This window comes from Adiantum capillus-veneris, chromosome 5, assembly GCF_014529385.1.
Source record: "Adiantum capillus-veneris isolate H3 chromosome 5, ASM1452938v2, whole genome shotgun sequence".
Lineage (NCBI taxonomy): Eukaryota > Viridiplantae > Streptophyta > Polypodiopsida > Polypodiales > Pteridaceae > Adiantum > Adiantum capillus-veneris.
In genome coordinates this window covers 15301150-15315542 of record NC_140935.1, presented here as the reverse complement: position 1 = coordinate 15315542, position 14393 = coordinate 15301150, and the positions used below count along the sequence as shown (strand labels likewise).

At 45.5% G+C, this 14393-nt stretch overlaps 1 protein-coding gene across 4 annotated transcripts in view; it reads left to right on the top strand.

Moving 5' to 3' along the window:
- LOC147456915 (putative serine/threonine protein phosphatase 2A regulatory subunit B''gamma) overlaps positions 1-14393 on the top strand; it is a 93176-nt gene that overhangs the window by 40198 nt on the left and 38585 nt on the right. For all 4 annotated transcript variants that reach the window (XR_015188055.1, XR_015188054.1, XM_086511995.1 and 1 more), the window contains exons 2-8: positions 1365-1616; positions 1693-1798; positions 1941-2040; positions 2143-2248; positions 2436-2526; positions 3318-3459; positions 3667-3814. Coding sequence is in view for 2 of the 4 variants with exons in the window: in XM_086511995.1 (XP_086368121.1) it covers positions 1365-1616; positions 1693-1798; positions 1941-2040; positions 2143-2248; positions 2436-2526; positions 3318-3459; positions 3667-3814 (945 nt within the window). In the remaining 2 variants the exon portion in view is untranslated. The remainder of the gene's footprint in view (positions 1-1364; positions 1617-1692; positions 1799-1940; positions 2041-2142; positions 2249-2435; positions 2527-3317; positions 3460-3666; positions 3815-14393) is intronic.

Below are 14393 nucleotides of genomic sequence, written 5' to 3'. Positions count from 1 at the left end.
CCGATTTTGCTTTTTGCTTTGTAAGACTTGGGGCTTTTCTCAAGCTACCGGTACACTGGTGAGAGTCTCCTGACCATTGCCAAGAACCTAGTGTTTCCTACTCCAATAAAACACATGGTTGTGAGGCGATTTACTTTGAAGGTTATTGACAGACTAAGGGCTTTTCTCAAACTGTTGCTATGCTTATTTGATGTGCCTGTAAGCATTTGTCACAAGACGAGCACCACGTGCCAAAAGAGAAGAACAGACTGAAACAGACTTTTAGCACTTCAATAACAACTGAATTGAGAGAGAGAGAGAGACAGAGACGACACGCGACACGGAGTGGCGGAATTCCACCCTAGAGAGTATTGGCCCCAAACCTTGGCGCCCCTTTCGGTATTTCTTTATATTGCATCAACACAGTACAAGCCGGTACTCCAAACTCTGCACCTTCTCCGGGAAGCATGCCAGAGAATGAGCCCTAGCCTCTTATTTAAAGGCCCTTGGCCTAAAAAGCAATTACAGTAAAAAGCCTTTAAAACTCAAAAGCTTTTGGTCCAAAAGCAAAGCCAAAAAGCTGCCAGCATAAATCACGGAAATCCGTACAGCCTGCCACGTCATCAGCCAGCGCAAAATGCGGAAATCCGTACAGCCTGCCATGTGATCATGCTAGTGCAATTTTCGGAAATCTGCCACGCTGCCCGTAGGGTTAGAGTTAGGGTTTCTGCAGTTTTAGGGTTAGGGTTTCCAAAATTAGGGTTTCAGCAGTTAGGGTTTCTGGCAGAAATTAGGGTTTTGCCAGGTCAGGAGTTTGTTACAGCATTGCCTGGCCATTGGCATGATTTGGGTGTTTCATATCCAGTTACATACATCAGGCTAAAGTACCCGTACGGGAGCACATTTTAACGAGTTTTAGTGACTCATCTTTAATTTCCATGGGCTTGTTTAGCATCAGGTGCTGAGAGGGATAAAACACAATTGTTCAATTGATTTTCCTCTTCTGTAACCTGAAATCATGGTGACATTAAAGGGTCTGGACCTTTTGAGGCGAACATTACTGGTTATAGCATGTGTGCCTTTGGAGGCGCTCATGCCAGGAATGAAAAGATATTTTGTGAGCTTTTCCATGTTTTCCTCCATGTTCAACTTGAGGAATTTGTTGAATAAAATTTTATTACGTAGGTTTTGTGAAGTATTTAAGTGAACAAAGAACAATCCTGAATATCTATAAGCAAAATGAAAGCTATTAGGTAGCTTTAGCTCCTTTGAAAATTCACATTGGCTCAGAAGAACTTTGCAAGTGTTTAATCCAACAAAGAATGCTTTTATGCTTTTATGTTTTAGACGAGCTTTGTTGAGAAGAGCGCCATGCCTGTTTGCAGGTCATGTCTTTGCTTGAAGATGCCAAAGCTGGGGTAGCATTGTCTGTTCCTGGGAATGGAAGCACAAATTTATCTGGTTCACTTTTATCCTCCATGCTTTCAGCGGGCAGCACACCCCCCCTTTCTCCCAGAAGTATATCAGGTTCACCTTTATCTCCAAAATCACCAATGCGTCGCCTTGGCTCTGGGCTCATTGCTTTAGGATCCCCCTTGAAAAAGGCAAGCGAACCAATCAGAGAAATAGTGCCACAGGTAGTCTTTGGTGCTCAAAGAGAATTACTAACTTTTCAGTGGCTATCTGTAGTATTTGTATTGATGAAAAATACAGTTTTACTTTCCAAGTGGTCCTCCCCCTCCAAAGGAAATTCACGAGCAATGCTTGTTCAAAATTGAAGAACTTTTTTCTGGTCATCCAGAGGGTCTGCCCCTTGCTGGTATTTGCGATTCTTTCATATACTTTACATATACTCTTCTTGCGTTGGAGGAGGGGCTACTCATCCTTTTGAATGGGTTTGGTTTTGGTACAAACCCTCGTATTTTTTGAAGTCTAGTAAGACGCCCTTTCACGATGTGCAGCATTTGTACCAGTTGTGAAGGAAATTTGCAGACTGCCATCATTTTTTTCAAGTTGTGTGTTCAACAAAATTGATGTCAATGACACGGGCTTTGCTACAAGGTGAAAACTGCAGTATCGGACAAGGTTCTTAGTCTTCTATCAGGTCTTTGCAGTACAGATTTTCATGATATGAGCAAGTTCTTGTTGACCCTGCATTTTCAGGAGTGCGTTTCTTGATTATTGGATGCGCGATAACTTATTAACAGCAGATACGGCAACCAGAATTTTTCATGTTCTCAAACAGGCTGGAAAATCATACTTGACACAAGTGAGTTGCTTGTTCTTGTATGGGTTATGGTTTTTACGATTCTTAGTCTATATGACTACATACCTTTCCTGAATGTTTGTTGCACACTCTTTCATTATGAACTCATATCAATATTTGAGGGTGTGTGTTTCAACGTGTCTTTTACGTTGAAGGTCTTTCAGATAAGAAATTCATTATGTCTGAACAGGAAGATTTTCGACCGGTCTTGAAAGAGTTGCTGGCGACTCATCGTGGTTTGGAATTTCTGCAAGACACTCCTGAATTTCAAGAAAGATATGGTATTCTTGGTTTCATAGAAATTGAATTGAGTAGATGATTAGTTTTGAGCTTCAGAGTTGGTCATTTTGATGTAATAATCTCCAACAGCATACAACATCTGCTTACCTAATTGGATGTATAAGCTTTCAAGTATTGTAGATCTGTGACTTCGTTTTAAATAGTGGAGGGCAGTCCATAATTAGTGGCTTCCGGTAAATGGGTAAAGGCTTTGTCTGTTGACTTAGTTAGCAAGGGGTGTTCCTTCTGCTTTTCGTGGATGTTGAGGGCTAGTTGGAACATGGTGAACATGCTGTGGCCCAGAAGAGTTTGATGGCATGCATGATCTTGGTGATGTTAGGCCTTCATCACCACGAGTCTATTGAACCTGTTTATGGTACCCTTTTGAGTAAGAATTATCATGCATTTACCTAAACATAAGCAGTTCGCATGTAATTATCTGTCCTTCCCATTAGTCCGTACTAAACCTGTGCCAGCTACCTGATGCCGTGTTGATAATCATTCAATTTAACTTGCCCAATTTCAATAGATTGTTCTTATTCATCAGTGATCAAAGACAATGGATTTCCTTGTACATTGGCTCTAAATTGGTCCTTGCCTTTGACACATTATGCAGGGGCGACCCAAAGTGGGCTGGGTTAATTTGTTCTAATTATATTCAGATGACTAGAGAACGATCTTTATATTGTGGGTGGGATGGAAGGGAGAGGAGGGATAGAATGAAGAGTAAGCAAGAAGTGGGTGAGTGAGGAGGGAGCAAGGAAGTAATTATTTGTTTTTTGTTGTGGTGCAGCTGAGACTGTGATTTACAGGATTTTCTACCATGTAAATAGATCAGGAAATGGTCGTCTACAGCTAAGAGAACTCAAGCGGAGTAACTTGATTGCAGCTTTTGAGCAAGTAGAGGCTGAGGATGACATTAACAAAGTTTTAAGGTAAGGGGTCTTGTTATAAATTGGAGTCTTGTGCAACGGTCTCATTAGGTGTTCTGCACTAGTTTCAAGAACATTTTATTGACACTCTTGACCGCTTCTATATGTGTTAATGGTAGAAAGATTGAAATTGTCTTGTTTTCACGTAGTGCCACACCCCCCAAACTTGGTGTATTTCATAATACTGAATTTTATCTTTGTGAAACACAGATATTTCTCCTATGAGCATTTCTATGTAATCTACTGCAAATTTTGGGAAATTGACACCGATCACGATTTCAAGATAGATCAGGATGATTTGATGCGGTACGGAAACCATTCTTTAACATACCGTATTGTGGACAGGATTTTCTCTCAGGTATCTCTCTGTCTCTGTCCCTATTAATTTTCTCTTATACAAAACATACAAAAAAGGAGTTGAGCATTGTTTCAGCTCATTTTTCTATCTGAGGCCTAGGCCCCTGTTAGAGTTTTATCCCCTGTTGCTTCATGGTTCTTGGCATTTTTGTATGGGAAGTGAGCCCCCCACTGCATTGCATGTAGGATGCATGGCCAGACATTTTCAGTTTGGTCCGGTATAAATTTGGGGTTTCCCATTGTCACCTATTTTATGGGAACTTTTAGGTTTTTCCCAACATTTGTAGTCTTTGGTGGAAGATTCTTGACGTGTTCGAGGAGAAATCTTTCGCCCAGATACTTCGATTAGAGCGTGAGTTACCTTTATAGCGTTTGGGACAGTGAGTTCAAATTGGTTGAGGGGTTCACTTGTGGGATGGAAGATATTTGGGATGATCTCTTCATTGCCGGTGGAGAGGTCTCTATGCAATGCATGGTGGGACGTCTACTCTTTAAGCTTATTGAGCAGCTTGACCCATACTTTCAGAGTATGGTTTGGCCCAAACTTTCAGAGTATGGTCACCTCCAACCGTATGACTTTTCTGACCTGGGAGAAGATTGCTCCCTAGCTCAAGTAGATTGAGGGCCTCTGTGCCTATCGAGATGGAGGGCCTATGGGGGCGGATGGAGCCCTTGTTGTGAAGGGCGACGATGGCAAATGCAAGAAGCAACAGGATTTAGAGGTAGAAAGGAAGAGGAAAAAGAAGGACATCACGTGCTACCATTGCAAGAAGGGACACAAGGAAGCTGATTGTTCGCACGAGGAGGAGGGGGGCAAGGGGAAGGAGTCTCCTTCTACAGCAGTTATGAAGGACACAAAGGGTATCTCATTGCTTGCGGCTTGAGACGACTCACTTCGTCTCACTCAGGAGCTAGGATTGTGGAGAATTGTGCAAATGGTACACATGCCTCCTTTGAGAGAGTGATGGAGCTCTCTCCGCCCTACTCACTCATTGTGGAGAGTTCTCCTATGATGATGAGGCTATGTTACAAGAGGACAAGCTTAAGTAGGATAGTCCTATGAAATTGGAGATGGATTCTTTGTAGAAGAATTTGGTACTTTTGCCAAAAGGGAAGAATGCTTCGCCCTATAAAATGGGTCTACAAGCCGAAGATCACCCAATGATGCTAAACCCAAGTATAAGGCTAGTTTGGCTTCGAAAGGTCTCAAGTAGAAGCAAAAAACAAACTTCGATGAGGTTTTTCTTCTAGTTGCTTAAATGACTACCTTGTGGACAACTATTGCTTGGTTACCAAAGAGGACATGGATTTTATTTTAATGGATGTTAAAGACAATGTTCTTACATGATGTCTCATTAGGACCTTTACATGCAATAGCCATACAGTTTTCATGACAAAGGCAAAGACAAGTTGGTGTGTAAACTTAAGAGAAGTCTCTAGGGTTTGAAGCAGGCACCATGAGAACGGTGGCATAATTTGGATACTTGCATTACGTCTCAAGGATTTAGGGCCTAAGCAGAGCTCGTATAGATGCAATAATCAATATCAATGATAGGTTTTTGATCTTCAGCCTATTAAGTAGATGTTATGCTCATTGTTGTGAAGGACACAGTTGGCGTAGATTCATTGAAGGTGAAGATACATGAGAACTTTGATATGGATGATTTAGGAGAAGCGAACCATATTGTTGGCATGCACTTTATGCAGGACAGGTCGAAGAAGGTTCTTTACTGAAACAAAAAGAGTACTTTTCTTGTGTACTAAAGCGTTTCATTATGGAGATAGGGTAGGTGATATCTACTTCATTGCCTCCACATGTGAAACATAGCCAAGAGGATTGCCCCAAATCTCCACTCGTATAGACATTGCATTTGTAAAGGGAGTTCTTAGCAAATTTATGTAGAATCTTGGCAAGAAGCATTAAGAGGCAGGTGTGATGAGATATATAGGTGTGATGAGATATATTGAATAGTACAAAAGAGCTTTTAATTTATTACGGAGGCAAAGATACGTGTGTAGTTCGCTACACAGATCTTGTAATGTAGGGAATGTGGAGACCAGAAGATCTACGCCTGGCTATCTCTTTGCATTCATTGGTGGTGCAATTTCATGACAATCTTGTTTGTGTTAAGAGTTATGGCATCTCTTTGGATTCGTCCAGCCGGTTTGGTATCTCCCATGGACAAGTGATAGGGAGTGAGGATTGTTTTGTGGTTGTGCCCTGTCTTGTGTGCACTTCACTTGTTCTACGTGGACATGCTTCTGCTGTAACAAACTTGGACACCCCAAGTCTAGAATCTGCCCCGCGACATGAGAGAGAATCACTTAAAATACTTCACAACTTTGAAATCACAGTTCAATTTGGTGGACACGGCCCGGCGTAGTTCCGTGCTGAGAGTGATTGGCCCCAAAGACTTGCGTCCCTTACAATATTTCTTTTATATTATTCTTTGAGCAAAGTACAACTCCTGCAGGGTCCTCGCTGTTAGACCTTGCGTCCAGATGCCCTGAGAAGTGAGGCCCTTAGGGCTCTTTAATTCTTACAAGGGATGCCAAAAGGAGAGCCCCAAAAGCAGTTAAACTCAAAATCAACTTGATCCAAAAGCTTCAAACTTAAAAGCAATAATCCCCCGAAAAGCAATGAGCTCCATAAGCTGTCAAAAACAGTCAGTGTAATTTGCGGAAATCCGTACAGCTTGCCGCGTCAGCAGCTGTCAGTGCAAAACACGAAAATTCGTACTGTCTGCCACGTCAACATGTCATCGCAAATCCCGGAAATATGTACTGCCTGCTGCCACGTCATCTATCCGCCCGCACTGTCTGTTGCCACGTCAAGTATAGTAACAGAAAACGGCGTTTCGAAGGCCCGAAACAGAAACGCCGTTTCCTCACTATTTCGGACTCGAAGAAACTCGTTTCGAACCTTATTTTTTTTAGGGGTCAATTCGAAAAGAAAAGGCAAGGGCTTGAGTGCGTGCTCCAAACTAAGGAGCTGTAGGAGTCCCTCAGGGCACTCCCGAGGGGTAGTTACCCAGGGAACGATGATTCGACTCTGAGTTTCTTCTTGAAGTGCTGGGAGGTGCTTGGTCGAGACCTCAGTCGTAATGTAAATGGCCTATGAACTTTGAGAATAGCGGAATTAAGAGAATTCGAGTGAGCATTTTCTGAGATTACTTTGAGAACATAGAGGGTGAACTTAATTGATGGTAGCAACATAAACGCAATACTTACTTAACTTGGCATGGACAATACTTTTTGCAAGAGAGAGAGTATTAGAGAACATGGCAATAGTTGAGGACCGGTTTTACTTGGAGCCGGTCCCCCTCCAAAAGGCGTTTGTATTATAAACTCTCCCATCAAGAGAAACTTGATACAATACAATCTGTGTGTTCCTTGTGACCTAGGTGATGCAATGAAGAGGGAAAGCTTCATGCATCACAAGCATACCATAAACTTTGCAAAAAGCATTAACTATCCCAAGCATCAGTCTCAAGGCCTCAAACACCTTCGAAGGTGGAGAGAACTAGCGGGGAATGAGGGTAGGGAAGAAGAAGAAGAATAATCCATGGAAGAAAGAAATAGTTTTTCACTTATCATCACTCTTCTTGCTTAGCATAGCACAATAGCATAGTAATGAAGACACAGAGAGATGCTTGGGTTTGTTTTTGCTCTAGCTACGCAGACACAGAGAGAGCCTGATGAGACGAGAGGCTAGCCAGTCTCAGAGACAGATCACAGATTTCTTTAGAGTTTCCACTGGACACCCGGAGGAGTTAGTACCATAGCAGAGCTCGTCGTCTCACACCAGAGGCACACTGATCGACCGAGCGACTGAGCTGGGGAAATCCAGACGCCCACGACTACGACTACACAGGATCGGCGGAGGCTACATCAGAGGATTCGGATCACTTTGGCTCGACATGCACGACGCCCGGTCAGACTACTGATCATGGAGGAGATTGATGAGATCCGCCAGCGACCGATGCTGGATCTCTTGTGATCTAGCTATCCCAGCTTGCTGCTTAGTTCACACCTAGTAGTTTAGGATTCCATAGTATTTTATTGTGACATTTGTCATTTCATTTTTGTCATCTTGTTACTCTGACTCTGACTTTGTATCAGATCCACCACATCGTAACTTTCTGGTCTCATAGGTCACTTTGGCCTTTTGAAGATGTTAATATAACATTTCATTTCATTTCATTTCTCTCTCTCTCTCTCTCTCTCTCTCTCTCTCTCTCTCTCTCTCTGTCGCGTATTATTTAATTATTTCATTTGGACATGTGTCCTCTTTTTTCTCTTTGAGAGAAAGAACTTAATTATTTATTTTTATGTATCTAAATTCTCATTTGACCCTTTTAAAAACTAACCAATAGGATTCAAGCACATCATGAGGGCCACATGTGGAGGATCATTTGAACATGTGTCTTTTATGCTTCTTAAGTCATTTGGTTTGAATTGAATACTTCAAGCACTTAGTCAATCAAGCATGGAAATCGTCGATGCCTCTTCAAAGTTTATCTTTGAATTGGACATTTTAAGAACCTTAGTCATTATAAGCATAAAAATCACCTTAAGCTTTGGGCAAGGTTCCCACAAACATTTGAAGCACTTTAGTTAGGAAGCGGACAAGCACCTGATGCTTGGGTAGAGCTCCCATCTCAAGTTCAGCCCTAGCTTGCCTAAGGTCAAAGGACTTTTTAACACTAACTTTTGGAGGTGTTTAACGAGGCTAACCCTAAGGTCTTCAAGCTCCATTAGGTAGCATTGCTCTTTAACATACCATCTCTTATTTGGACCCCTTTAACCTGGGCCCCGTGTTGAGACAGATCCATAAGCACATGTCTATATATTCTAACCCTTGTTCTCGTTTATTCTTCCACATTAAATGATCAGTTTAATATGAGAAAATCATTTGGGTTGGTTAGATATTAGATTTTATGACATTACCTCTCTCTTGAAATCATAGTCTTCCTCGACTATGAGGTAGAAGAGATAAAGTCTTAGTCATTAGTCTACGTTTCTTAGCGGGTAGAGGATCCCTTTTCACCCTGCGACATCATTCCAGAATGGATGACTAGTCCATTTGGTGCTTGGAAGACGTAGCTGCCACAAGCATGTCCGCTCTTTAGTTCATATCATACTCCCTAAGTAGAGTGACAAATTCTACTTGGTGTTTCTACTTGGTGTTTGAGTGGCGTCGTCATCACAAATATGATTCTAAGCATGCATACTATTTAAATTTGTGCAGAAAAAGGATTAGTCTTATAAGACAAAACATTGTTCATTTAGAAAGCATTTACATTTGCTTACTCTAGTGCAACATTGTAAGCATTGACAAGGTTCATACAATCCTTAAGCTGTATTCCTTGCATCCATCTAGCATCTTTAAAATGATAGTTTTTGAACCTTTTTTTTTTCCGAGAAAAAGGTCCTTCTATTAGTTAATGAAACTGTCCATAGGGCTACAATCTCCTCTACAAGAGAAGACTACAACAATCATACTCTCCCAATGAAAAATCGACTTATGTACAATGATGCTAGATCAGGGGATGGGAGGAGAGAAGAGCCACACAGGTGGACGGTGGAGAGGGGGAACACGCCCAGCACAAACAAAAGGGCCTCTCTATAGCTCAGGGCATTCACAACACCTCTATCCTCTCGGAAAAACACCTTCAACGCACAACTCACACTAGCAGACCACCGCCTGCTTGATTGTCACTGCTCACACACTCTACAAACCACCACACAAGATATACCTACTACCATTGTCTGTCTCCACCCTTACACACGCACACAACCACTCAATCTCACTCTCACACAACACCATCGGTCTGGGGGGGGCACACACTTCCACACAACCGGCACCGGAGAGAACCATGAAAGCAGGAGAAAGGGAAGGGGGGAAGGGGAAACAATAGCAAGGGAGGCAACAACGACTAAACTGCACTCCACAAAACACCTTTACAAACTCACACTGCCATCACCATGGCCATTTACACAAGAAAAATGCAAAGGGCTTTGACAGGCACACTGCTCTGTCCAAGAGCTCCACTTTGCAGGCTTCCAACGGGCTCCTCAAGCCAAGAAAAAGCCCTTGATTTGATCCATTTTTGACTTTTATAGGGGGGGCTTTTAATTTGGGAATTTTCACTCTAATTGGTCCACTTGGCACCTTGAATTGGTATCTTTTGGGAAAGAGAGCACCGCTTTGCTCTACCTCTTTCTTCTTCACTCTTTGCACTTGAGAGGGGGGCATTAGCGATGTCGCTATTGCCCCCTAGGCTCTTCATTTTTTATTTTTTATTTTTCACCTTTTATCCTCTCTTGGTTTAGCCTTATACTGCTCAATTTTTGACTTTGACCTTCACTCCTTATTCGGCTCCTCTTTGTCCTCTTTTGGCCTTGCACTTGGCTTGGCTTTGCACCTTTCTCTCTCTCTGTGACCTTTGCCCGCTGCTGTGGGACCTTCCCCTTACCTGAGGGGAGGAGGCAATAGCGATGTCGCTATTGCCCCCTCCCTCTTCCTCAAAATATCGGGTCCCCCTAGGGCCGTGTGAACTTCCGCGTGTCGGGAGAACGTGCCACATCATCGCCACTGCTTGAACCCCCGCGGGCATGCGCCTCCTGCGCCACCGGCCACTGCCAAAACCTCCGGCATCTCCGTGTCTCCGCGACACCGCCGCCACAGCAGTGCCCCTGGCCGCCGACGCCATAGCCCACAACTCACGGAGCTCCAAGCTCCTTCTCCACCTTGTGATACTAATGAGGGGTACACGTCCCAGTCCATATAGGGCGTTACATTTTGGCTACCTTTTGCATGTGGGTTCACTCGCCCGCCACGTGACAGTTGCCCGTGAGCTGCCTTCGATGGCTTCTCTTGAGTGTTCAAAAAACTCCCCCACAATGCCTTTTTTGGGCCCACTTCCCCTATGCTCCCATGTAATGACTGGGGGTCGGAATCACAAGCTGCTGAGCCGGGCCGGATTTTCACTGTACCGGGCCAATGCCATGCAAACCTCACCACCCTTTGACTTTTCTGAGTTCATTGTCCAAGGTTGCCAAAAAACGAGAAATTTACCTGCAAGCTTTTTACTGCCCAGGCTCCCGACTTCATCTTGTTGTATCTGACCGACCGAGCATCCGATTGATGTGTAGTCGATTGCGACTAGCTCCACATAACGCACACTTCTACCGAGAACCTTGGCGAGGCCGCAAAACTGCCATATGACACATCCTCCAATGCGGTCAAGTGAGCACACACCCGGCCCCTGGAAAATCTTCTAATGGCCATATCTTGCTATCTAGAGCTCCGATTCGCAATCCGAGAAGACAGGCATGCTCCACAACTCGAGCACTACACATATACACTCACACCTGCTTGGGCCACCTGTCCCCAGTTGCCCTTTCCGTCGGGGATCTGCTACACACCCTTTCTTTCAACTGCAATATCTTGAGCATCGAGGCTCCATTTGACGAGCCGTCTGGACCGGCTTCTAGAGCACACTGAGCACTACATTTTATGATGCTGACTTGGCATTTTGGACACCTTGACCCGCCATCCCATCTGGACCATTCCGCTACAATTTTGGCCTAAAAAACCGCATCAGGCATACTCTCCCGCTATCCTTTGGCTGCCTAGGGCTTTGGTACCTGCCCTAGCCTTCTGCACTGCACTTTGCTGCTGCCCTTGCCTGGCATAGACCACTTCCTAGCTTGGACCAACTTTAGATGCACCAACGGTAGTGCCATCTGAACACACCTTGGTCCATGGTGAAAAATGGCCCAGGACGCCAAAGTCGAAGGAAAGCCTCCTTGGCTCCAGCATGCGGTCGGAACTGCCCTGGAGTCTTTCGAATGGTCCTCTGAGAGTATGAATCAGCTCAAGCCAAAGATCCCAAACAGTCTCTGCTGGTGGTACAGAGCGAGCCTCGAAGATGCGAAAGCAATGGGCCTGACAGATGAACCAGAGTGTCAAGCCATTGATGAACTCCCAACACACCTCTCTCACTGCACCACTCCAGTGGAATAAGCTCTGTTGCAGGTTGGAGTGTAGGTCGCCCCCCCTGCATCACTAGTATCCTGCTGGTGGATGATAGCTCAAACTGAAGTGCCAGGCCCGTGAGAGTGGACCGAGCAGCTGCCCCCCAAGTGTACTGCCGAGCCGTCGAAAGAGTAGGCATCAGCTGAAGAACACGAAGCCACACCTGTTGTGCCAAGGGACAGTCCCATAGAGAATGACGCTGACTCTCGACAAGGTGGTCACAAGCTGTGCATGCGGACGAGAGGCCATTATGCACCAGCCAACTCCCAACTGCTGTAGCTCTGTGTGCGACAAACCACTGAAACAAAGTGACTCGCCTTGGCAATTTGGAGTCACAGGGCGAGCCTCTCTCTGTGCTGCCAATATGTGACGTCTCAGTCGAACAGTGTACTGAAAGAAAGGCGCACCTGGGTGGTCTGCAGAAGAGAAGGGTCCCTCCAAAGCCACTCTCCAGGATCCCGTTGTACTCGTGCCAGTGGACAACACTCCCAAGCCCACACTCTCCAGTGTCCAGTCGCAAGAGCAGCTGGGTCAGGATCGATGACACAAGTCCTCTCACAGCTGTCCATCACTTGGATCCTCTGAAAACAACACTCTGTCACCTGCGGGGCCTCTACTGCAACTCGCTGTAAGCGTCCCTCACCTTGTAGCTCGAAAAACAAGGAGGGAATAGTCTTTGAGCAAGGCCGAACAGAGATGAGAACCTCCAGTCGCGTGGAGGCTCCCATCCATCTGGGCGCTGCTGACTCGAGAGACGTGAGCCACTCAGTTGGTACTGCCTTTGAGATGTCGTGGGACATGCTCTGCACCCCTCTGATGCCCTGTAGCTGAAAGCCGTGTAGCTCCTCTGACGAGCCTGAAAAGTGTAACTAGTCACCTAAAGAGCGTGCTGGACCCGCTGCCATGGAACCCATTAAACATGAGGCCGACTACTAACCAAGTGACCTCTCTGAGTGCTAACCATGGGGTTCCAAACAAGGGGCTGTCGCAGGCGCTCCTCCATGCAAGTAGGCTGACGCTGCTCCAAGCCTCGCCGCAAGTGCTCCCAAGATCGAAGCAACCCCACAGCGAAGCGATCCTCCAGTCTCCTGCTCAAACCAACTCTATGCATGTCTGTGAAGATCCATCTGGTCGAAGGTTGCCAAGGGCCACCTGCCTGAGGCACCCTAGCACGAAGGCACTGTAACAAGAACTCCTTCCAGGGCTCTTTACCTGGAAGAAGACCTCGGACGATGAGGGCTCTGCTCTGCTGTGCTGGGTCTATGATGATTGATCCCAAGCCCTCCTTGTGAACAAGGAAGAATGATGACCTGCCAAGCCACTTTGGCCTGGGCAGTCAGAGTGTCTCGCCTTGACCAAAGGAAATTCCTGATCAGCCGCTCTACCTGGCTGATACAAGAACTCGAGAAGATCCAACAAGAAGTGATGTACCACATAGTAGGCAATATCACTTGGTTGGCCAATGCAACTCTGCTAGCCAAAGAAAGTCGTGCGGAGCTCCAATGTAACAACTTCCTCCTTATAGACAGGAGGAGGGGAGCAATTTGCTGCTCGGGAGACAAGTCCAAACCAACCCAAGTACCGAACTGCAGTCCTTGGGGGAATCCACTTGAAACCCTCACTTGGCATCTAGTCGAGCACAGGAGCACTACCAACCGAGAAAGCCGCTGTCTTTCTCCAATTGATCAGTGCGCCAGATGCACAACAGAAGGTCTCAAGAGCGTGCTCACACGTGTGAAGGTTGGCCTCCTGGCCATCCAAGTACAAGGTGAGTTTTCTGCAAACTCAGCGTCCAGTAGCTGATCTCCCCGAATAGGGAGTGCTAAGCCCCGTTAACCAACGTGTTGCGACACCAAAAACCTGTTCATCGCCTCGACATAGAACAGAAAGAGGAAGGGGGCAAGAGGGCAGCCCTGTCTGACCGAGCGTGTGAGCATGAAACGATTACCTCTACCTCCTGACAAAAGTACCTGACTGTGTGCCTGTTTGTACGAAACGGACACCCCTCTGATCCAAGCATCTGAGAAGCCCATCCTGCGTAGAGTGCCCTCGAGAAATTCCCAGTCAACTCTGTCGTTGGCCTTCTCAAAATCAAGAAGAAGAATCACCAGATCCTCACCACAGAGCCGCGCTAGGGCAAGGCTCCCAAAAAGTAAAGATGTAGTCAAGGATACTGCGCTGCTTGACAAAACCTGTCTGAGTCCCATGTATAAGGCTCTCAGCAGTGGCTAGATCCTCAAACTTAGAGCCTTGGCAAGAATTTTGTAGGCTGAGTTGAGGATGGTGATGGGGCGCCACTGTCGAATCTTATCGAAGGTAGCTACCCTCCTTGGGAATGAGGTAGATCAGACCCTCACTCATGCTGTCAGGCATCTCTCTTGTGTGCAAGATGTATTGAAAAGCACTACAGAGATCTGGGCCAAGCAAGTCCCAGTACTCGAAGAAAAAACTGGGAGTCAAGCCATCCTCAGTTGGACAGCTACCATGAGGGAGTGCACTAAGAGCCACGTGCAGCTCATCAAGCTGAAGTGGCAGC